The sequence below is a fragment of the Apus apus genome, chromosome 13 (genome assembly GCF_020740795.1).
Source record: "Apus apus isolate bApuApu2 chromosome 13, bApuApu2.pri.cur, whole genome shotgun sequence".
NCBI classification, from domain to species: Eukaryota; Metazoa; Chordata; class Aves; order Apodiformes; family Apodidae; genus Apus; species Apus apus.
Window position 1 is genome coordinate 16,913,247 of NC_067294.1, and position 23,208 is coordinate 16,936,454.

At 42.3% G+C, this 23,208-nt stretch overlaps 1 protein-coding gene across 2 annotated transcripts in view; it reads left to right on the forward strand.

The window, feature by feature from the left end:
• CTNNA1 (catenin alpha 1) overlaps window positions 1–23,208 on the forward strand; it is a 119,736-nt gene that overhangs the window by 72,697 nt on the left and 23,831 nt on the right. For both annotated transcript variants that reach the window (XM_051630778.1, XM_051630777.1), the window contains exon 10: window positions 12,140–12,232. In XM_051630778.1, the coding sequence (XP_051486738.1) occupies window positions 12,140–12,232 (93 nt within the window). The remainder of the gene's footprint in view (window positions 1–12,139; window positions 12,233–23,208) is intronic.

Sequence of the window (23,208 nt, forward strand, 5' to 3'; positions counted from 1 at the left end):
GTGCTGCTGTCCCCTGCCTCGGCAGCAGGATATGACCACGCCAGGTGCAGTAGTGAGAACATTTTGAAGCATGTTTTGTCTAAAGCCTCCCTTCGTGTTGCAAGCCTAATTTATCTAGAAAATTTTCAGGGCTTGTTTACAGGAGAAGTTGGCTGGCATAACAATAGCAGTGCCTCTTCTGCCATATCTTCAGTGGATGTGTGTCCACACACACGGAGTTTGTCGGCATAATTACAAAGGAGTAAATTGCACTGCTCTGTCCTCGAGCCTCCTTCCTGCCTTTACTAGGTGAGCCCTTCCTCCCTGCACCTCCAGAACACATGTGCTGTCTGAAAAGCAATGGGTGGCTGTCCACACTGGCATGTAAGAGCTGTTTTTACTGACCTTTACCTTGTGTGCAAAATGCCAAGCTGCAAATGAGTTTTACAGAACCTCTATGCAGCCAAACAGTCTGTCTTTCAAGAGAGACTATTCTCCTGGAATTGTGCATTAAACAGTGTTTCTGACTGGCATCCAAAGGTTCTGCTAAAATGATATGCTGCAGCAACAACTTTTTGAAGGCTTGCTTATTGCTTTTGCTGTCTAAAATGTAACTATAGCTATAGAGTAGCATGATCTAGATGGCTTATAAACCTCTTTCATGAATGTAGATGGATTAATATCTACACTTGGCTTCAAGAGAAAGGGATTAGTGCTCCTGCAGAGCCCTTTTCTCAAGGGGATAGAGGGCCGTTGTGGAGTTGTAGGCAATGTCAGATTTACTGTGAAGGAAGACAGGTTGGGATGGGTTGCACTTACAATGTCTCAGTGTGTCTCTGCCAGAATGGAGAAGGATGCTTGCAAGGTCCCATCTGATTTCTACTCTCAGGCAGAAAACTCTACTGAGGTGTCCAGAGGAATAACAAAAGATCATATAAGAGCAGAACAGAAGATGTTCCACTTGGGGAGATGAGAAGGGATTGCTTCCACCAGCTTCCAGTGGAAGATCATTGTGCCAGGGAGTTTATCATAACTACCCTGAGAAATGCTGCTGAGTGACTCGAGGCATCAAATGTGACAAAACAACTGCAGCACAGCATGGAGCTGTGTGGTGTACCACACTGTGAGTCACAGGCTCCTGTGCCTGGAGAAGGTGTAGAAGAGAAGGTGTCCCTCCCTTTAATGCCAAGGGATGGGAAGACAAGCACATGGGATACCTGCACTGCACTGCGTAACTCAGCAGATCCCCAGATGAATTAGTGAGAAGTTTTATACCTTGAATTTAGTACCACTTTGTCCTGTCACCAAGAGGAGTCAGTGCTGCTCTCCTGGTGAACCAGCCACTAGAGGGGAATGTGAGATACACATGCATTTCTCTTTCTTGACACTAAACTGTTGCAGGTGTTGACTAGATGGGAAGAGTGGCAGTGCTGGCTCTGCCCTGGGTTAGCATGGGGAGTTTTCACTCCTGCAGTGCAGGAGTGTTTGCAGACCCTCCAAGGAGCTGTAAAGAGATGCAAACACATGATTTGGGTAATTTTATTTTTAAACGTTCCCTTCTTGTCTGCTTTGTGGTTCCTAGTGTCCAGGCTGCCAAATTTGACCAAAAGGTGCAACAACCACAAAAATCTGATTTGCCTCTTGGGTCTCTGTCTTTTAGAGAAACCATACCAAAGCCCTGTCCCAGAGGGCTTCCATCTAATTTGTTTCTCACACAGTAAAAAGTAACACCCTTATCCTGTCTTTGGAAAACTGAGAAATGGTAAAATAGTAGAATGAGACTTGTCTCAGTTGAATAATACATTTCAAAGATAGCTTTCAAGATTGCTCTGTACTAACAGTCCATTAACTACCTAGTACTCTACCTGAATTCTGTTAAAGCAGTTTAATTCAGGAACTGAGAAGCAAATTTAAATGCAGCACGTAAGAATAACAGAAGAGACAGGATTTTGGGAACCAGTAGGAAAAAGTTAAATTTCCTTGTGAACAATGAAGGTCTGCCTCTTTACAGAGTGTCAGGTACTTCCTTGTGCTCCAGTGGGTTTTACCTGGGAGACTTGGCTCTCCAACCTGTAACTTTGGTCTTGAGGAAAGAGAGCTTGGCATTGGCATCCTTAGCTTTGGTGTTCCTCCCTGGAAGGAGCCAGGTCTTGATGCTCAGTTTTAAGGGTGTCACAGCATCACATTGAGTTTGTGTTCATCCCATTCTTTGAACTGTGCTTGTGCCCAGGTTGCCTTTGTGCCCCTTCCTCTAGTCAGTGCAGTGGCACTTCTGGCAGTTCTCTGAAAAGTCAAAAAGCCAGAAAAGTTCAAAAGAAACTTTTGCTACACTCTGAAGTGCTTTAGAAAAATAAACATTAGGTTGTCAATTTGTCAGTGTTTTATACTGTGTAGTTTTAGTGGCAGTGCTTTTTAGACCTGAGGAAATAAGGTAGCTAAAAGGTAGATGAGGAGAGTTGGTAATTTCTTAAAACCAGCAAGCAATCTTACTTATTCTGGAACCCAGTGCCCCTGTGTCAAATGTTTTTCTCAACTTAAATGTTATTATTAAGTCTCTTTCTCAGAGAAACTTTAGGAAGACCAGGGAGATGAAAGCTCTCACTGGTATTTCATAAGCATAATTATTTTTTTTCCCCAGTTGCTTTAGTTTGTCTGAAAAGACTGCTCTGTGCCTTTTTTTTAATGCACTGGGTTGTATCTTGCATATGGTGAGATTATTTTCTCATTTTCAGTGAAAACCCAGGAACAGATGCAGACTGCATATTTATTTGCTTGGGAAGAATCACATTTGGGCACTTTCAACAGCTTAAGCTATCCATAGCCTCTTGTGCTGACATTTTCCCCTTCTGCTGCCCTGACTGTCCAGCCTGATGTCCTAGAGGAATTCTTGAGACCTCAGCCTAAAAATACTACTCTCCAAAAGCCCAAAGCCTTGCACACTTGCAACAACTTTATTGCAGTTTATCCTGATCTGCCCATCCTTGCAGCCTGCATATTCCTCATAGAGCCTAACAGCTGCAGGTTATTTATATGTGAAAGACTTTTAAAATATCTGAAGTGGGTAAAACATAGCTGGGGTTTAAAATAATAGCTACCTTTTGGACTTCAGACACAGCAGTGGTTTTGACAAACTGAGGCTGTCCTCACTTCATGAGATACAACTTACCAGGGCATAGCTGGTTGCCTTTGTGGTAAAGGTATGTACTTAGGGTTTGTGCAACTTACACATCTATTAAAAATGAAGCATGGAATGGAAGTATACAGCAGCTCTAGGGAATAAATCTGGTCTCAGAGGTTAATCCCTTGTGTCCACTAGCCACCTGGTTTTCAAGGTTTATACCAAGTTTATAAACTAGCCCCTCTGGGGGTGGGAGTGGACTGGCTGTTCTCATGCTTTGAATATTCTTTCCTCATCTTTGCCATCAAATGGATGTATCAGTATTCAAAGACAGATGGTGTGTCTTGGGTGAAAAGTGCACAGACAAGCACAGCACTTGACACCCAAGTCAAATATTGACTTGGGAAGGCTTTTCTGAGTCCTTAGATACATGAATCTCTCAAAATGTAGAATTTTCCAAGTGAAGGCCATTATCACTCACTGTGGTAGCTGAACACCTGCTTTTCCTGTTCAGGAAGCTAATTCACAAGGGGGAGAAGTCTGCAAACTCAAGTTTTTCTTTTATTTTGAAGGTAATTGTGTCTTACAAGAGAAGCATCCTTGTGCTGTAGTCTGGAGAAGAGGCAGTTAGTCCAACTCAAGCCCAATTTCCCATGTTAAGATGGAGAGCAAAAATGTCTTTTCCTGAGAACAAGCACGTTTGCTGTAATTTGTCTATAGACAAATTTGGCAGCAATTTTAAAACAAATGTCTTCAGTAAATGACCAATATAACTCTAGTGTGCCCTATAAAGCCTGACACTCTTCAAGAACCGATGCACTTCCCTTGTAAGTTCGTTTTATTAGTCAACTATTTCATAAATAAATTAAATTCTACTCATAGGACATGTTTCCCTTGCATTTATAACGAGTAAAGTAGGAAAACCTCAGTAGAAAAAAATTCTTCCATTTTCCAACAAAACTGGATATACAAATTTAATACATCATACATAAGTAAAGGCAAATGACCTTTTAATAGGATAGCTTTTGTTCTTGTAAGGCTTTTTTGAGGCCAATCTTATAATGCTACACCAAATTATGTATGAAAGGATCTGTAAAATGTTGGTAGAGATTAAAAATAATGTTGGAAGTGGAATAAGAGCTTTTAGGATAGTGTTTCTATCCAGATTTCATTGTAAGTGCACATGGGAGAAGCAAAGTAATCAGTAATCTGACAGAGAAACTGCTGAGGGAGATGAAGTGATTGAAGGTGAATTTGAGCCCTCCCTCACCTGGGCAGTGATCAAGGTGTTCAGAGACTACTTCTGTTTGAGAGACATCCCAACTGGCTGCTGGTGCACCAGGGAGAGGTGTTTCTGCCATACCTTTTCCACAGGGGCAGTCATTCTGTTGGAGAGACATCCCAACTGGCTGCTGGTGCACCAGGGAGAAGTGTTTCTGCCATACCTTTTCCACAGGGGCAGTCATTCTGTTGGATCAATGTTGAGACTGTGGGGCTTAGTCTTTAAACACTAGGGCCAAGGGAGATGTGAAGGGTGTAGAAGCTGGAGGTGAATGAGGTTAGGGTTGGGAAAACCATTCATGTCCTTTTACCCCCCTAGAAACAGCCCTGTATTTTTTCTTTTCCTTTTGCCTTTGTTAACAGAGAGAAGCATTTGGGGAGGGAAAATCTGTAAAAAAGGTCAGGAAATGTAAGTACAGTTGAGTATAGGTAGTGTTGACGTGATGTCTTCAGAGACAGTAAAAAGCAATAGAGTTCTGGCCTACTTTAGTTTCCAGATATTTGAGTCTTGATTCCAACAGCATTTTAAACTTAGCTTTTTGGGTGCAGCTTTTATAGAAATGGCATAAATGTTTTAATTCTTGATAACATCTCTGTGTAGGGCTCATTCCTCTTAACTGTCTTGTTGCCCTCATCAAGAGCATAATGTGTACTTATAATTACAGTTAAATTTGCCACAAACAGTTATCTGAATCCCAAAAAATGGGTTTAAACAGCTAACAATAGGCACCAAGTTGGAAGCCTTTAGTACGACCATAATGCAGCAAGCTCTGAGTGATAAGTGAGATGAGATAGGAAAGAATTAAGAGTTTCCACTTAGATAAACCTAGAAGCTGTTTTGGCTAAGGATGATTATTCAGGTACTATCCAAATATCACTGCTAGGAACACTTTTATTTAGAAGAAAAACCATTTGTGTTGCTAAGAAGCCTCTAAGATGAAGGTTTCATTTTGAAAGTTTTAGATTAAGATCAGATCTACATCACATACCAGCAGTGTGATTTCTGTCATGGTAGCTCAGCTCGACTTGTGTAACTAACGTGTTTTGTGCCTGTAAGATTTTATCACTTTAGCTTGTTTGTCTGAGGAAGGAATAGTTCCTGTGCCAATAGGCACATCTGCTGCTCCAGCTGCATCTCTGAGGGGCACGGTGCCCACGTCGCACACTGGGGTTCCTTTACCAGCTCTGTTCTCTTAAGTCAGGTCTATGGAAAGGATAATCAACCAGGCTGGGAATGAAGGTATTCCTGTATTGCTAGCACTTTACTACTGGGGATATGTTTTATGCTCTAGATGTGTTAATTCCCTTCCAACACCTCTTCCCCCTCTTTGATTGGAAAACCTTCCTGTTGGCAAGAGAGCTGTGCTCTCCCTTCTGCACATGCTGCTCAGTGAACAGAGCCCAGTTTGGTTAGTCATGGTGCACAAACTCTGGGTTTGCCCAACTGTGTGAAAAATTTCCCTTCTTCGTGAAACCTTAACAACCCATGGGGTTGTACTCTGTTGGGGAAAGGGGTTTCCTCTGGTATGGAAGGAGTTAAGCAGTGTTTTTGCAGGACAGCTGTACCTAGAATGGCACCAGGTGGCTGGAGACAGTGCCTTCAGGTTGGGAGCCATGTGCAAAGCTGTGTGCTTTAACTAGATTTTTTTAGATACACAGACACAACTTGGAAGGTGTAAGTTTTGAGATTTGATCCCAAAAGAAAGGTGGTTATCCATGAAAAACTAAGCAATTGCCTCAATATTATAGGTAGCAGAAGTGCACACTGTTATCTCCGATTCCTTTCCTTGAAAATTAAAATTGCTCTTCTGCATGAGGTTGCAGAGCTCTGGAAAAAGCAGTTATCTCCATTTTAGTCCATTGTTCCCCTCAGTGCTTTATGTCTGGAGTTCTTCTGTGTGCAGCTTGTTTTACTTAAAGACATTTACTATTTTAATACATTTCGGTTGTGTTGCCCACAGCAAGCTCTTGCAAGGTACCTTCTGTGGAGCTGCAGCTACTTGCAACTACCCAAGTCATATAAAACCAGAGTAACTGACAGCATGACTCCTGCTATCCTGCTCCAGACCCTGTTCCCTTGAACCAAAGTCTTCCTCCCATCCCCCTATGCATTAAAGAAGTGAAACTGTTTTGTGGCATTAATAATAAGCTATGCCTCTGCAAAACTGGGCAGTTTGTAGGATCAGAGCTGTAATGCAGGCTTCTCCCTCATGCAGTACCTGTTAGGATGGACATTAAAATGCTCATGTTCATCTTGAATATTGTAGTGTATGAGTGAATTAATAAAAGTATGGACTTATTCAGTAATAAAAGCCTTTTCTTTGGGGAGATGGAGATTACATAATTGACACATCTCTTCTGAGAGTCCTCAGTTGCCACTTAGTTCTGCCAGAACAGTTGTCTCTGCAGATAAATTAATTTCATGGGCTTTGACCATCATGAAGTGAATCTGGACTGTTTTCTTAATGTGGGGGAGGAAGTAATGAGATGTGCTGTTACTGAATTCTCTGAGAATACACTTGCCTTTAGCAGATCCTCAAGAGGAAAATGTTAAATGGCTGCCTGTCCATTCTTTTTTTGGAGGAGATTTAAAATGGGGCATTTTAAGTTGCTTAAAAGTGGTAATTTCCATTCCCAGAAAAATCATAAAAGAAAAATTAAAAAATGGAACAAGAGGCTGAAGGTTTTAAGTTAAATCAGAAATTACAATGCCAGGAACAGTTTTGAAAAGTTTTGTTTCCACATTGTTTATATTCCCAAATTTTCTGAGTATAAATGAGTATGTGTTTGTTATTTTTGCACAGGGGTTTGTCAGCATTGGTTATGAGAGGGTAAGTGGTTCATGTTAAATGGAAAAGTTAAGTTTTTCCACTGTAAAACCATCTGAAAACTTCTGCAATGCTGTTTTTACAACTGCACTTTCAAACTAGAGTAGCCAGACTCTTAGAATTCACTTTGTGTGTGTTTGTTTCCTGCCTAGAGATGTATAATCCTTATTTATAGCAATGCTGGATGGCACAGGCAACTCTTGACAATTTTAAATAATGCAACAATAAACACATTACAGAGCCTTCTTTGGATTACACCACTGCTGGATGGTTGCATCTAGCACCCATTTAGGAGGGCTTTGCATATTTGACTTTCAGAAGCAGCTGTCCTGAAACCATAACCTGTGAACAAGGAGGAAAAACTTGGTGTTGCTTTTCTGAAGTCAATCCAGGTGCAGGAAGCAAAGACTTTAATACAAACCTTCAGTGTCAGCCTTTGAAAACCTTGTAAAAGGAGATATAGTATGTTAGAGATTCTAGTTCTTTATTTTTCTTGCTTTTTTTTGTCTCTCATTGAAAAATCAAGTTGTCAATCCTTTACTAAACAGTTGCATGTAAAGTAGCCCCTTTACTTAAGCTAGGATGTCATTGCAAAGAGAATGTTTAACAAATTCAAAGCTCAAGCGGTGTTTCTTGATTATTTTCAACAGTGTAGTTTGAGCTCAGTCATGACCCCACAGTTGTGTAGTTGAGGCTGTTACACTGTTTGAATTGCTGGAAGACACTGCTCCTTTGTCATTATCTGAGCAAATTTCAAGTTTAAAAGAAAAAAAAAAAAGGCATTTCAGGTGAAAAAGGCCCAGGCCCCTATTGTCATGGAGGGCAGTTGTTTACAGCAGCTGACAGCACACAGGTAGGGCACTAATGGAGGGGAAAAGGGCTTTAGAGAGGCCAAGATTTTTCCTGATTTTAGAATTAGTAAATTCTAAGGAATCAAAATGACTAAACTTGAGGGGATCTCAAGAGTGACAAATGGCACAATATGTTTTTATATTAGAATTGTACCTTCCTGTTAATAACAGTCCCCGAGATGGTGCCTGCATCAAGAAGGAGCCAGATATGGAATGCCTCCTCCAAAAGCACCATCTCATCTGGCAGTACTCTTATGTCACCCTTAATAGGAGTCACATTTGAGTTCCAAAATCTGATTTGTGCCTAAAACCCACTTTCCAGCTCAGTTTGTCCTTCTTTGAGTTTTACTTGGCCCTGGTTCGTCGGTTCAGTTAGTGCGAATGGCCACGTCTATGGGTGTCCTGCAGATGCTCCCTGTGTTTGTCTCTGGGAGTAAATTTAAGTTTATTCATGTACACATGGACCTTTGGGTCCATTGTGCCCTTTGGGGCACATGAAGATGTCTATGGAACATGGCCTTATACAAGATAAACTAAGAGAGTCTTGATATTGCAGGGAAATAAGCTTTTAAATTGGTCTGTCAGTGCTGCCACACTATCTCTGCCCCGCGTCAGTCTGGTTGCTCTGCTCTGTCTTCATTCCCTATGTATTTTTAACTTTTTTCAATAGATTGCTCGTTATGGCTGATTACAGTATTTGTGGGTTTTTGTCTCCTTTGATGCCTGTGCCAGTAGTGCTTATGTGAAAGGGCTTGATGATATTGAATGGTAAGAACGAACAAATGCAGTGAGAATTCAATTGCTGTTTTGCTCTCAAGCACAAGTGTTCTTTCTAAATCAAGTCTGACCACTTACTGTGTCAGTCAGCTACGGTGTTGGAGACACAGAGAAAGTATTTCATTTACATTTGATTTAAAGAGAATTTCTGTTTGCTTGAGGTGCTCTATTTTTATTTGAAAGTTTTAAAAATGCGTGATTTTCAAGTGCTCTGCAGTCTTTAAAACAAATTTGGCCATAGCTGATCTTCATCTTGGCTGCAAAATCCTATGTAATATGTATGCTTGTCACACTGGCCAGCAGTACCCCATCCTCTCTGCACACTGGGAGTGTCAAGTCATTTATCAAACATCACACAGGAGTTATTGATGGTTTTTTTCTCAAACCTTATACATTACATTTCTTAGTCATACAACCATTCGTGTCAGCTGGTACATGCAGCTTTAGAATTCATGCTATAGAGCACCTGATAATTAATGACAATTTAAAATACCTCATTGTAATATCATTTACAAGTTGAATAATTCATTCCCATAGCTCTTCTCAAATTTCAAATTATGAGAGGCCTGTTAATGTTTTCCAATAGTTTGACAGTGTCTTCCCACGGGTGCAGTAAATGCTGGATTGCTGTGAATTTAGGGCCATGTCCTACAGTGCTCTAAAGTCATCTCTGCTGCCTCATCCTTGCTTTGCTCTGATGTTCAGCAAATAGTTTACTGGGAAGTTGGTGTGCTAATCTGGCAGAGAAACTAATCCACCAAAGCCAATAGCATGCTGATATGAAGTGTTGAGATTTGGAGATGCAGCAGTAGGATGAGATGTGGCAGCCAACAGTTGGATTGTCTTGAACTGCCAAAGACCCTCAGTCAGGGAAGCACACACACGTCTTTCATAAAGGTTGGCAGTCCCAGTCGGGCAGTCTCTAAAGAGTTGCCATCAGTGAGGTATTCAGAAGAAAAATGACTGTTCAAAAATGACTGTGCAAAAAAGCAAAATTTCATCATACCATGGCGGGGACACTCAATTATAAACTTCTTTGCCTTTCTGTATTCAGACAGAGCAGGGTTTTTCTGTGTGCTTGATTCATCACACTTGGCTTGAGAGAGAGCACAACATCTCCAGATATCGGAGAGGCTGATTTTCTAGTGCTTCAATGTCGCTTTTATTCAGCCCCTACTCAATAGAGCTTTGTGTTCTTCTCGCTCCTAGAGATTGTAACTGCTGCCGTGGAGGCACAAATGGCCTGAAAATATGGACCATAAAAGATACTGGCAAACTGGTGTTTCTCAAAAATATGACCTGTGCTTAAAACAACAGCAAAATCTTTATTTGACTGGTAAATCATGGCATCTTGCTGTCTTTTGATTTTTGAGCCTCTAAACAAAAGCTGTAATATACTACAGCTTGCTGTGAACTAGGGGTTTAAGACATTGCAAATCTACAGGGGGGGGAAAAAAACTGTGTTCAAAATAAAATCCCTTTCTGATAAGGCATTGTCAGGAGTCCAGCTGCTTGCTGGTGGTGTTGTGTGGAGAGGAACTGAGCTGGAGACTGTTGTAAGAGAGAGCAGGAAGGGAGGCTTTGCCACGCTGGGTGCAAGCTGCCCAACCTTGCAATGAACTGAGGACTTGCTGAACCTGTAGGTCTTCTCTGTGAAGGCTGGTGGAAAAGAAAGTTGAGAAGTTGAGCACTAATAGTCGTGAAAGCTGGCAGAGTTTTCTGCCTTATTGATGCTGTCTAGTCTTTCTCTTGGTTTGTTCTTGTCCAAATATATGCAGTTGCATCTGTTTGCTTGGTTTTAAGGTTTTGGAAACACACCTCTCTTCTTGACAGCACACAAGTTTCAGAATTTTGGAACTAGACTTGGAACTGGAGGAGGAAGAGACTGTGCATTTTGCAATGGGAACTTGCTTTTTGGTCCCCTTTTTTGAATGGATTGATCAAAAACAGTGTTCAAGTGTGTTGACATAGGGTTTGTGGGACAGTGGTGTTTTCTGTGCGGAACATCTTTCCTAAGGAAATGGCTTGGGGAGAGGGAAGAGCACACAATATAACTGCAGAGACCACTTCAAAAATGACTTGTGTAGGAATACATAGGATAGTTTAATTAAAGGGAGAATGGAATTTCCCCAGATGATAGAGAAATGTATATGGAGAAATCTGATTCACTGGTGTTGCTAAGCATCTGCTGGCTTGCAATGATGCTTTTACAGCACATTTACTGAGGGTTTTGCAGGTTGCTCTGTCTCTGAAAGGACAGTACTTGGTGTTCATCTAGGTTCACTTTGTGCTATTTTTACAACTTTGTGTTCAAATGGCTCAGAATAACATGCTTGTCATTCACCTGTCAACCAAGAAATGTAACGTACTTCAGACTTCCTTCCCCTGAGAATAGCTCTGATGAGAGGAATATCTTCAATTACCAAAAAAATTCTGTGCTGTCCCATTCCTGTGTGCTTTTAAAAGGCAGATGTTTACAAAAGGGCCTCTGTTTCAAGATGACCTTGTTAAGGATGTTGTTTTGCAGCAGGTCAAGGTTTCAGAGGAAAGTTTTTAGCATCACAAGCTGCTATTCAAATTTCAGAGAATTGTGGATGGATCTTCAAGATCACCTGTAGCAGCAGGTGTTTTTATTGGATGAATTGTGGCACAAGTGGAGGGCTGAAGGAACATCTCCCTGATACTGCAATCTCTGACTAGATAGGAAGTGCATTGAGTAGTTTGAGGCAATGCATTCCTGGCACCAGCAGCTCTGTGCAACACCAGCAAAACACCTTGAGCTTTGCAACACTGCTGCATCACTGGCCTAGCTGAGTTGCTTGATGAACCTCCAGGTTCTTCTGTGCTGACACACAGTAGAATGTAGAAATGTTTCAAGAGAAAGGAAGCATCCCTATGCTTACAGACCTGAGAATGCTTCATCCTGAGACGCGTGGGAGCTGCATGGGTTTTTTTTAATTGTGTGGTTGCTGCTGTCTTACTTGAGTGGGAATGGGCTTTTTAACTGTAGCTTCAAGTGCTGCCAATGATGCTCTTCTACTTTTTACTGGAGAGGAGTTAACCCAAGCAGTGGTAACAGTAATTTGTCTGTCATGTCTGAATGACCATGGTTTTATGATCTGATGTGTTATGTCTAGAGAAGAAATAGACGTCATTAGTGGTTTCAAAATTGTTTCGATGTGAATGAATGTGGACACTTTGTATTTCAGGATGGGTTGCTGTAGCGAGCAGGTAAAAAAATTTCCTACAGAGGGAAATAACACCCGGTTCTAACAGTTGTTTTGTTTTCTCCACCTCTGCCACAGGTTGCCAACTTGGCTTGTTCCATCTCAAACAACGAAGAAGGTGTGAAATTGGTTCGCATGTCAGCCAGCCAGCTTGAAGCCCTGTGTCCCCAGGTAATGAGAGTGTAAGAGCATCAGACATACCTTGCTAAGTTGCTCACTATGTGCTCTGGCCTCTTAGTGTCTGTCTCTGGACTTGCTGCAGAACTTGACTTTTCCCTTAACAGGTAGAGAATCAAATGCAGTGTAGGCATCAAGTCTGAAAACCTTCAAACATGACAAAGTGGTTCCTGGTACAAATTGGTCTTTTTCACATAGTAACTCTAATTGCATTTGGCCCAGGGTATTCTAGTGAACTGCAGGACAGTGACCAGCTTCAGTGAGTTACTGTGCATGTTCATAAGATCATGTAGGTTAGAAAAAAACTTTGAGATCATCAAGTCCAACTGTAAACCTAACACTGCCAAGGCCACCGCTAAGTCATGTCCCTCAGCACCACATCTACACGTCTTTACAACACCCCAGGGATGGGGAATCCACCACTGCCCTGGGCAGCCTGTGCCAGGGCCTGGCAACCCTTTTGGGGAAGAAATTGTTCCTAATATCCAATCTCAACCTCCCCTGGGCAACTTGAGGATATTTTCTCATCCTATCACTTGTTCCTTGAAAGAAGGGACTGACCCCCCATGCCTCCTCCCCTGCTCGGCTCCAACCTCCCCTCAGGCAGTTGCAGAGCCAGCAGGTCTCCCCTCACCTCCTTGTCTCCAGGCTGGACACCCCCAGCTCCCTCAGCTGCTCCTGTTCAGACTTGTGCTCCAGCCCCTTCCCCAGCTCCATTGCCCTTCTCTGGACACACTCCAGCCCCTCAACATCCTTCTTGTCATGAGGGGCCCAGAACTGACCCTAGGATTTGAGGTGCAGTCTCACCAGTGCCCAGACCAAGGGCATTATCCCCGCCCTGGTCCTGCTGGTCACACTGGTGCTAATACAAGCCAGGATGCTGTTGGACTTCTTGGCCACCTGAGCACACTGCTGGCTCATATTCAACTGGCTGTTGGCCGACAGCCCCATGTTGCAGGAAGATGTCCTGTGAAGATGCCTACCATTGCTCCTGTGCCTGCTGTGAGATGAATTGTAGGTTGTGGTTTTTTTGCTTGAGTAGAATATGAATATGCCAAAAAATCTTCTCAGTAGAGTGGGATCAGAGGAAGATGGCTATGCATGAAGAGTTTGAACCTGGCTGAGACTACCTTTTAACTAAAACTTTTTAAATAGAAACAAAGATAGTAAGTTGATATAAGCACTAGACTGTCCTCTTCCATTTTGACAGCCCTGATGTTTTAAATGTCACCAACCAGGTGCTTGGATGAAGGCTACAGTGCGCTGTCAGTTCTTGTAACTTAGATTTTTAAAGCAACTCTTGTTGGTAATGAGGAGCTAATGGAAAAGCATACTTAAACATTGGCCAAGTGGAATTTTTGGAAAATAAGGTGTATTGTCTCAGAATTACTTGGAATTTGTTCAGGTTTTCCCATAAACACTGTTCCTTTTAAAACTACTGGAAAGGAAGAGAGAAATGTACCCCTGTACTTGCCCCAGCAGGAGAGAATTTTGAGGTGACAGGTGAAGGTGATGTGAAGAGCAGGACTATTTTACCTTCCTTGTTACTTTTAACTGGGCTGTTAAATGAGCGAGGGTAGGCACCCAAAAAGAAACCATTAAATACTATCTAGGAGGCCTTTTGTCATCCTGGAGTAGACTTCTGTGGTTTCCACCCCTGGATCAGTTCTTGGGGCTGGTTCACCAGCTGCCTTGGCTGTGCAGTTCTTTGCCTCCCACATCTGAGGCCAGTGGTGTGCATGACTTGTTGAAACCACAGGTGAGTTTTTACAGCTGCAACAAAGCATGTGGAAGAAAAAGCTTTTAAAAATACATTTTACCTGGTTGAAGGGCTTGCTCTTTCCTAAAGTAACCAACTAGGCTTGATGCAACTTCGTAGTTATCTTCAACAATATGAATATCTCATGCATGTTGTTCCAGACAAATGCTGATGCTTTTGAAAATAATTTGAATCTAAATGTTTCTGGTAGTCGTCCAAGTCTGTGGGGGTGTTTTTTCCCCCTCTCCATTGCTGAAACTTGTATTTCAAAGACTAGTATCTTGGCTTTTCTAGCAACTGCCTATTTTAATAAATTTACTCCTTTATAATATAAACACCATGAGAGTCAGTATGAAATAATTAACAAGGTATTGTCAGTAGTCGCCAAACTAGTCACATCTACTGAAGTGCAGCTGTTAACCTTTAACTTCAGGGGTTATGGATAATGCATTTAACATGCATTGGAAGCTTTGATTATCTATAAATGGACAAGGGCTGGAACTGATGGATTTACAAAGGTCACGTATCTGAATTTCCAAGCCTGCCATTGTCTTGCCTTAATTTCAGGGTCATCACTGAGAGACTGGTAAATGACACTATCGATGTTGATAGCACTTGAAAGAGTGCTTTTCTATTACATTACATCTTCTCTGGTTGATTCTTTAATGCTCAAAGAGGACTTAAACATGTTGTGAATCTTGAGAGATAATTGGGGCACTTGTCTAAACTGTTTTACAAATGGCATCTGCGTTTTCTCCTCACAATCCAGAAGTTTGTCTTGTGCCAGCCTGAGTGATGCAGCACACTATTGTCCTCCTCAAGGTGTTGCCCATCAGTCCCCCACCTTTGGTTATTCTGTACAACCTCTAAATGCTTCCAGATATAAAGAACAGCAGAGTGAGGGTTTGTCTCCTTTTGTAGACAATTTTCTGTTTATTTTGCAGTTTATTTTTGAGGTTTGCGCTGCTTCTTGAAGACTTTTAGGTGGCTGTGCTGAACAAATGTGTGAATTGGGCATAAAATACAGACTTAAGCCAACATTATCTGCCCTTTTTCATTCATTTATTTATTTATTTTTGCTTAGATGGTATTTTTCCAGGAAGATGCTGGTTTTGGAAGGAGTCAAGTCAATCAGTAATTACAATAGTCTCTGAAACTCCAGTGAATCTATCGATACCACACAGAAATATGATGTATGAAATTTAATTCAAGGTATTGCTGTGCTTGAAAGGATGAAAGTGAAATTTAATGCACTTGAGTAAGTCCCCGGGTAACCTCTTAAATAGCTTAGCTGAGTAGTAGCCATTCTGGGAGTAGGAAACTCCTGGTTAAAGAATGATTTCTGCAGAAATCAATCTGTAGAGTTAATTGTAAAAGCTGTATCTCAAATAAAGCAGTTATTCAGTCCCTTGCCATAGCTGGCCTTTCAGAGCCAGCAGCAGGAGTGAGAAGCGTGCAACACTTCAGACGAGTTAGGGAAAGCCTGGAAGTCTTGTCAGTATGGACAAGAAGTCATTTACTGCCAGTGTCACCTACAGGTTCAGACATTCTCAGGTTTGAAATTTCTTTGAGGGGGGAAAAAAGAAGCAGCAAAAAAATTCTCATCTGAAAAGTCTCTAGGAAAGCAAGCAATTACATTTGTTCAGTGTGGCTGATGTTAATGGAAATCAGCTCTTCCTCAAGAGTAACATCATCCTTCCTGTTTCTGAGTCCCCAGCCAATTAACACAGAAATTAATGGGAAGTTGAAGTCTTGATGTGTTTAGAGCTCCCTTTTGCCTGCGCAGTAGGAGCTGTTAGGAAGAGCTGTGCATGCTATGTAGTAGCCAGCTGGGTGGCTTGTGCTAGGTTGGCTTGCAGGGGAGAAATAAGGCAGTGTTAGGAGGTCATGGGTGTTTTTCTTCATGAGGCCTTGACTTACAAGCCTGCCTGAGTTCTTTATTGTGAGAGCACATGTTGCTGAAAGTGTGTATATCAAAATGAATCAACTTTATCCAGCATCTTGCAGGAGTTACCTGCAGTTCTGCAGCTTCGTGCCTTGCTGTGTTGTAGGGGAAACAGGCCCAACTGTGCTGGGTTAAGGTGAAGGACCAAAAGTCCTCCATCACAACTAAATGTTTTAAATGCTTTAGAAAAAAATGTTTAAGATGGCTTTCACAATGGAAATGGAAGAGTACTGCTGTGAAGTGCTTGGAATAGTTGCCTGTGCCTCTGTTTGCCTGGCAGAGTGCGGGGGGGGGGGGAAGTTTTCTTTGCCTTTTGCTAAACACAGAGCTTGCCAACTGTTTATCTCAACTCAAAAACCTGGATCCTTGCTTGTAACTCTGGCTTCTGGGTTCTGTTTCCAAGAAGTACTTGCTTGGGGAGCCTGCAAAAGCTGTTTTGTAACAGCATTTTGAATTAAAGATGTCTGAGAAGAGAGCTTAACCATAGGAGTGTTTCTGATCATACAAGCTGTAGGTGTTTGGAAGGCAACAGTGAAAGTGCCCCAGTACAGCTCTTGAAAGGGACAAGTGTTGCTCCAGCCCTGTGATGTGACAGTCTGCTGTCACTTGCAGCTGCTTTTACTTGTTGACTTTCTTGTTCTTTAAAGCCTCTGTGAACTTCATCTGTCGACTTCTAACCGAATTGCACTTAGGCTGAGAGTTACAGAAAATCATTATGGATTAGAATTTCCATCAGGCTGGGTATTTGTTTCTGCCAGCAAAAGCTGGAGCCCATTGCCTGTGAGACTGGTGATCCTCTGAAAGCAGGTTGTGGGACTAGTGGTAGACTTGCTTCTCCCTGGCATGGACATACCAGACCTGATCTCCCATCTTGGTGGTTGCTTCTTTCCTCTGCTGTCCAAATAGCTCCTTGTCCTCCTCAGAAGCCTTGGGCTGGCAGCAGGCAGGGTCTCTGTCCTTTCCTTGCTCCCTCCATACCTGCCTTAGCACAGAGAGTGTGTTTGGCATAGCTGACCAGCCCCTGCACAGTCAAGTGAGTGTTGCCCATTAAACAGACTCCAGATAATTCTTGGATTAAATTACATTTTTAACAAAAATAAATTGGCTCCTCTCATATTAACATCTTGTTTTAATAATTGCTGTTCCACATCCTTACATTCCAATTTTGAAATGCTTGAAAAGTAATTTGCTGCTTATAGATTTCTGATGAGGCAGATGGTTACATATGCTGATCACACCTACTAACACAGATAGACAAAATACCAAAGCATAAGGAATCCCACGTAGAGGTTCCAAATAGTACCAGAACTTTAGTTTAAAAGTTGCAGCATCTTAAAGAAACAAAAAAAACCCCTCCAAACCACCCCCTCAATTAACCAAACCCAAACATGACCTGCAGGCTTTCTCTCCTCAAGTCCCCAGTTCCTGCCAGTTCCCTGGTGGCTGTTGGAGAAGGAGATAACTTCATTTTTCTTACAGTAAAGACTTAATATCAAACAATTGTCCCTTTTTTTCTTCTCTTTGAAAGATTATCAGATTTTTTGAGTGTACTAACTATATCCAGATCTCTCCGATCCATCTCCAGGCTGTTTTAATTACAGGTGATTGAGGCATTTTATTGGCACTGAGTAGCAATATGTATACTAAAAAAAGCTTAACACTTGGGTTGTAGTTCTGTATCATGCAGGCTTGTTGTGAGGAAGAGCCAGGACAGGAGTGTTCATCAAAGAAGCAGTATTAGAAACTCAAGCAGTTACTGATGCATAAAAATAAGCAAAGATAGGAGACAGGGGTTAAGTTCTACAGAAGGAGGTGTGTGAATGTGCAAGGACCCTGTGTTCCTGTGGCAGGCACAGTATGATCTGTGGAGTGCAGCAGCAGAACAGCTTCCAGAAAAGACAGTCCCTGAAACCCCCAAAGCTTCAGCACTTGAAGTCAGTGAAATGCAAAATGAAGCAAAACAAATGGCCCCCAAATTCTTGCAGCTTCTGCATTGACTGCTACTATAGTATCAGTCCTCAGCTACAAATAAACATGCTTTTTCCATATAGGGGGAAGCTGATAGGACAATTATCTGGACACAATATGCAAATGGTAAATACTTTGATAGCAGTATATGCTAAACTGGAAAAGGTGATGTTATTCCAGTAGAAGTGTGTATTTGTGTGTCATTATATCACTGTAACAACAGGAGCAAATATCTCTGCAGAGATGCCTGCAGTCAGTCTCTGTCTAACTTGCAGGAAAGTATTCAAGTACCTTTTTATACATTGGAGCAAAGTATTGGAAGTGAAAGGAAACTTCTCCTTCTCCCTTTGGTGTATCTGTCTCTATATACACTGGTCACTGCCATTATCGCTGGAGAAAGTGCAAAACAGTTTCTGTGTGTTTTGCTTCCAGGCATTTTGGCTGATGAGAGTCTGCAGAGTGCTTTTTGCTGTATTGGAGTGGCTAGAGGGTTAGCCCATGTAGTCATGTGGATGCAAACCTGTGGTTGGATGTAACTGGAAGAGACTTAAATGTCCTGCTTCTGAATATTTTTCCCCACTCGGAGCAAAACACACTTAGGAGCAGGGAAGGAGACATGAGCAGGGTGAGCACTGGAGATAACTTTGGCATCTGGCATATGTAAAACTAAATTATGAGCAGCTTCTTACAAACTGCCCCTAAGTGAGCTGTGCTTTTGTGAATACAGAAAAATGTGGGTGCTAAAATCCACCTGAGCAAGGGGGTTCCTGGCTGGGCTCAGCTTGTGTGGCAGCTTTGGTAAGGTCATGAATTCATGTGTTGACTGTTGGGAGAGCTGCAATCCAGAAATCATGCTTTGGCTTCTACTTGACAACTCACCCTGTGTATCACAGGAGTGCTCGTGAGGCAGCAATGGAATAGAGCAAAGGGGGACGCTGAAGTGCCATTACCAGTTTTGACAGGTTGACTGAGAGAATCCTTTCATTCAGCCTTGCACTGAGGTTACTCCTAAAGGCAGAGCTTGGATCAACTACTTCTACACTTGCTCACTCGTGGATCTTCCTCCCAAAGGACATTTGATTCTGCTGTCTACTTGACAAGTTCCTTTTCACCCACTCGTGAATAAAACTGATTTTCACATCCCAGCTGGGGCTCAGTTTCTGTGTTTCCCTTTTTTCCTTCACCCCTAAGATGACAGGTGATGGTTGGGTACTTGTTTTATTAGGGCTTATTTTTTATTTTTTTTTCAAAGGCAAAATATGCTGGATTTGAAGGTCATGAATCTGCTTTCCAGCTCATTACCCAAATGCTACAAGGAAGCTGGTTAATGAAGATCTTTATTTAAAAACAAAAAGCGAGTTACTTAGGAACAGCAGATATTTTGGATGTAGAGAAGAGGTGAGGAGAGGGGAGAGGACTGGGTGTTTGTTTTCAAGCTTTTGAAACTGAAAAACCTTCATGTGGCACAGTACCATCCTGAGACAAATACTGCAGGAACCAGCTGCAGAAAGAACAGCCTCCTGTAAAAAGCAAAAACTCCCTCTCAGAGAGATTGAGGCAAAAAATAAAAAGTGCTTGTAGCCACAGAACCAGAGAGCTGTGTGGCTGACAGACTATGTTAGTATCTAACAGGTAGGGATTGCCATGCAAAATAAACAGGTGATGGTTTTCTTTTCCTGAGTGCTGGTTCTGTCTTTGACTGTGCCAGCCAAGTGTTCAGAACTGTTCCTCACAGGAACACCACCATGTATAAGCCTCTATCAGTCTTTCGGATGGGGTGCTATAATGGTGAGACTGGAAGGCATCCTGAAGTGAGCTTAAATGAGTCCAGACAAGGACTGGAGTGGCTCTCCTACAAAGGCAGGCTGAGACAGTCTCTGGGAAGACCTTAGAGCACCTTCTACTGCCTGAAGGGGCTCCAGGAAAGCTGGGAAGATGCTGTTCACAAGGGTGTGTAGCAAAAGGATAAGGGGCAATGGCCTTAAACTAGAGCAGGATAGATTCAGATTGCATATCAGGAAGAGGTGGGAAAGCCCTGGAACAGGTTGTCCAGGGAGGTGGTGGAGACGTTCAAGGTCAGGCTTGATGGGCCTCTAAACAACCTGAAGTAGTTAAAAAGGTCTCTGTGCACTGCAGGGGTGGCTGGACTAAAGGACCTTTAAAGGTCCCTTCCAACCCCACACATTCTGAGAATCAAAAAGAGCTTGATTCAGGGTGACCCCATGGCTTGAATTTACCAGCAAGTGTATCTAAGGTTAAGGTGTTCTCTTTCCTGGAATAGCTGTGCTTTTTAAGAGAGCTTCTGGGCAAAGTAGCTACAGTCTTGTAACCCAGGCAGAAGTCACTCTCCAGGGGAACTTGGAGACAGTTGCTCTGCAGAGGTATAAACCTATAAATCCAGTCCAACATCTTTAGATTCAATAGGGAAGATAAAAAGAGGCAGCTTCCTCCCATGAAAGACATGAGAAGAGTGTATGAGGTACAGACTGAGACATCAATTGCAAGTCTTTTGAATCCTAAGCCTCCCCAAGGCTTGTGGTGCCAAGTCCTGGCTCTTGCCATGGGAAGCTGTGAGGTGGAGCAGAGAGGCTCCAAGTAACTGGCTGGAGCCATCTGACTTGAACATTGCAACTGCTGCATGAAACAAAGCACTGATAAAGAGAGTGGATTTTCTTGCCATGCTTCATTTCCTTCTGGATAGTCTCAAAATGTCCATGTTGGATTCTTTTCTTTGTACGACTTCAGTGACTCATTGTGATCACAGTGCTCTGGCAGCATTTTGAAAAGCTCTGAAATGCAGAATATTTCCCTGAAATTGCCAAATGTTTTACATAGAAGCAGCTACGTTTCAGGTAGTCTGGCCATGTTCTTCCTATTTTTTGCATTTTATATATAGATACATCTCCTTCCTGTTAGAGTTACTCATTTTTAAATTAATTGCCCAGTGTCTCATTTTTTTGGAGAAGCAATAGTGTGTTTTAATCAGTCCCTTCCCCCTCCCTACAAGTGTTCATTTTTAGATAATGAAGGAATCACAGTCCTGCTCCATACACAGACTATTTAAGATCCAGTATCCCTGTCCTTTTCCCATGTCTATCTCAGGATCTCTTGGAAAACAAACCAGTCATTCAGTACTGGATACCAGGCATCATGTAAGAGCATATTTACTCAGATAATTTGCAGGGTTGTGACATTGCTCCAGCCAGATGTGAGACATATCCAGGATATCTTGCCGATGTCAGTGCTAAGAGCTGTGCACACTTGGCAGAGTCCAGGGTCTGATCACTCCTGCTAAAATGTTGGAACCACTTTGCAAATGGAGCTGGAGTATGTACAGCAAAAAAGGAGTGGTGAGCTGCATCTGCTCTCTGGAATTTCTTCCTGAGTACACACACACCTGCAGGTGTTTCCTGAGCCGTGGTTTTGTCTCCAGCTCCAAAGGGACACTCGGTAGCCTTTCATTTCCCCACTAGTTTGTTCTCATCTCTGATGCAAGACATGTCTGCTCCTAAGGGAGGTCTTGTATGCCAGTTTTGCTTGGCCTTTTTAAAAAAAACATGTTTGCATTTTTGCTGTTGTAATGTACAAAAAAAAAAAAATTCCCCTTTTTCAGTTGGACAAGCTGCCTGTTGGGAGGATGATGGTGCAGCTTGTGCCTCCTGAACTTGAGTTTGGTGGCAATGCCCTGAGTTTCTTGAGCCCTGTATCTATGATAGCTCTTCCATTACAAGTGGAGAGTTGCCTGCTGTGGGCATCTGGGTTGGACGTGTGCTGTTGACAAGGATTAATTGTGGAGACAGCTGCTGCTGTCCAGACGTCCATCACACAGGTACAGAGGCCGTATGTTCCTTCAACATGAACACTGATCTGTCGCAGTGCTTAAAGGATGTTCTTGTATCTGATTCCAGCCAAGATAGCTGGAAGAGAGAGGAGAAAATGTCTTGACCTTTGCTATCAATATCTTCTCTCTCTCAGTAGTTACTGGCAGGATATAGCTGAGAGCAGGTTTCTGGAATGTTGTTTGTTTTACCCTTTTTGTTTCCAGGACACTTGTTACTTGGATTCACCTTCATAAAACTTTGAATTTCTAGATTTTGATTGATAGGTGGATACATCATTGCATCAATCAGACTGAGGCAAGAAATGGTGTCAGCTTGACTTAAGAGGTAGAGCTCTTGAGCAGAGGACAGGTTTCCCTTTCTAAAACTTCTGTTTCAATCTGATTTTAGATTTTTCAGCATCGTTTCCTTGGGTGCTGCAAGGCTTTTTTTCTGCGCTTTTAGGACTTGAGAACTGTGATCTTAAAGGACAACGTGGCTGTCAGCAGGTCTCTCTCTGAAGGGAAATCCTTTTTCCTGCAGCTCCCTACACTGAAGGTGTGACTGCAGTGTCTGCTTTGAGGAAGGGCAAGCAGCAGAGGACATCCATGTTCTCCATGAAGGACAAGGACACTGGTTAGTGCCAGGGTTCAGAGGTGTGCCTCATCCCTGCAGGACTCCTGACCAGGTTGCAGCTCATGCCAAATCATTTCTTTCATCTGTCTGTGTTATCAGACCCATCGAGCTGCTTTTGATTTGTGACCCAGAGCTGCAGCCTGCACCTCCAGAGGCAGGATGGCAGCATGGAGAGCTTTTTGTGGATTTGCCTCAGTCGTTGCTAATTTCTAGTGTCCCTGGAGTGAATCAGCCTCCTTCTCCTGCCTGATTCATTCAGTGCCATCGTGTTGTGTTTGACATCACCATCATTTCCATGTTTTGTCACATTATGTGTGTGTATATATATATATATATATAATTATTTTTTTTAACACTTTGTTACACTTTTAAGTGAAGCTGGTAGAGCAAGTAGATTTTTGGAAAAGTAGGAACATCTGGAACTTGCACGTTTTGTTCAACAATTTTGTGACATTAATACGATCCTAAAATAACAAGAAAAATTACACACTGAACTTTTAGTCCTAACTCTCAGGTGCTTGAAAACAAGGTTAGGATTGTCATACTGGTCTGACTGCAGATGGTTTCTTATCCCTGGCACGTTTCCAGGTGATTCTGCTGGAGCATAGTGCAGCAAGAACAGGAGCAGGAGCTTGGGACTGCTTCTTCCCCCACCCAAAGAGGCTTTTTTGGTCATTTAACTGACCAATCAGTTGGCACAACATAAACTTTGTTACCTAGCAGTATGTGTAGCATTTGTTCTGCTTAGAAAAAGAAGGATCTGAAGTAAATTATGCCCTTGAGGGTTTGAAGAAAGTGTTCAGGAGGAGCACCAAATAGTATTGTCTTCTCCTGTTCCCTGGCT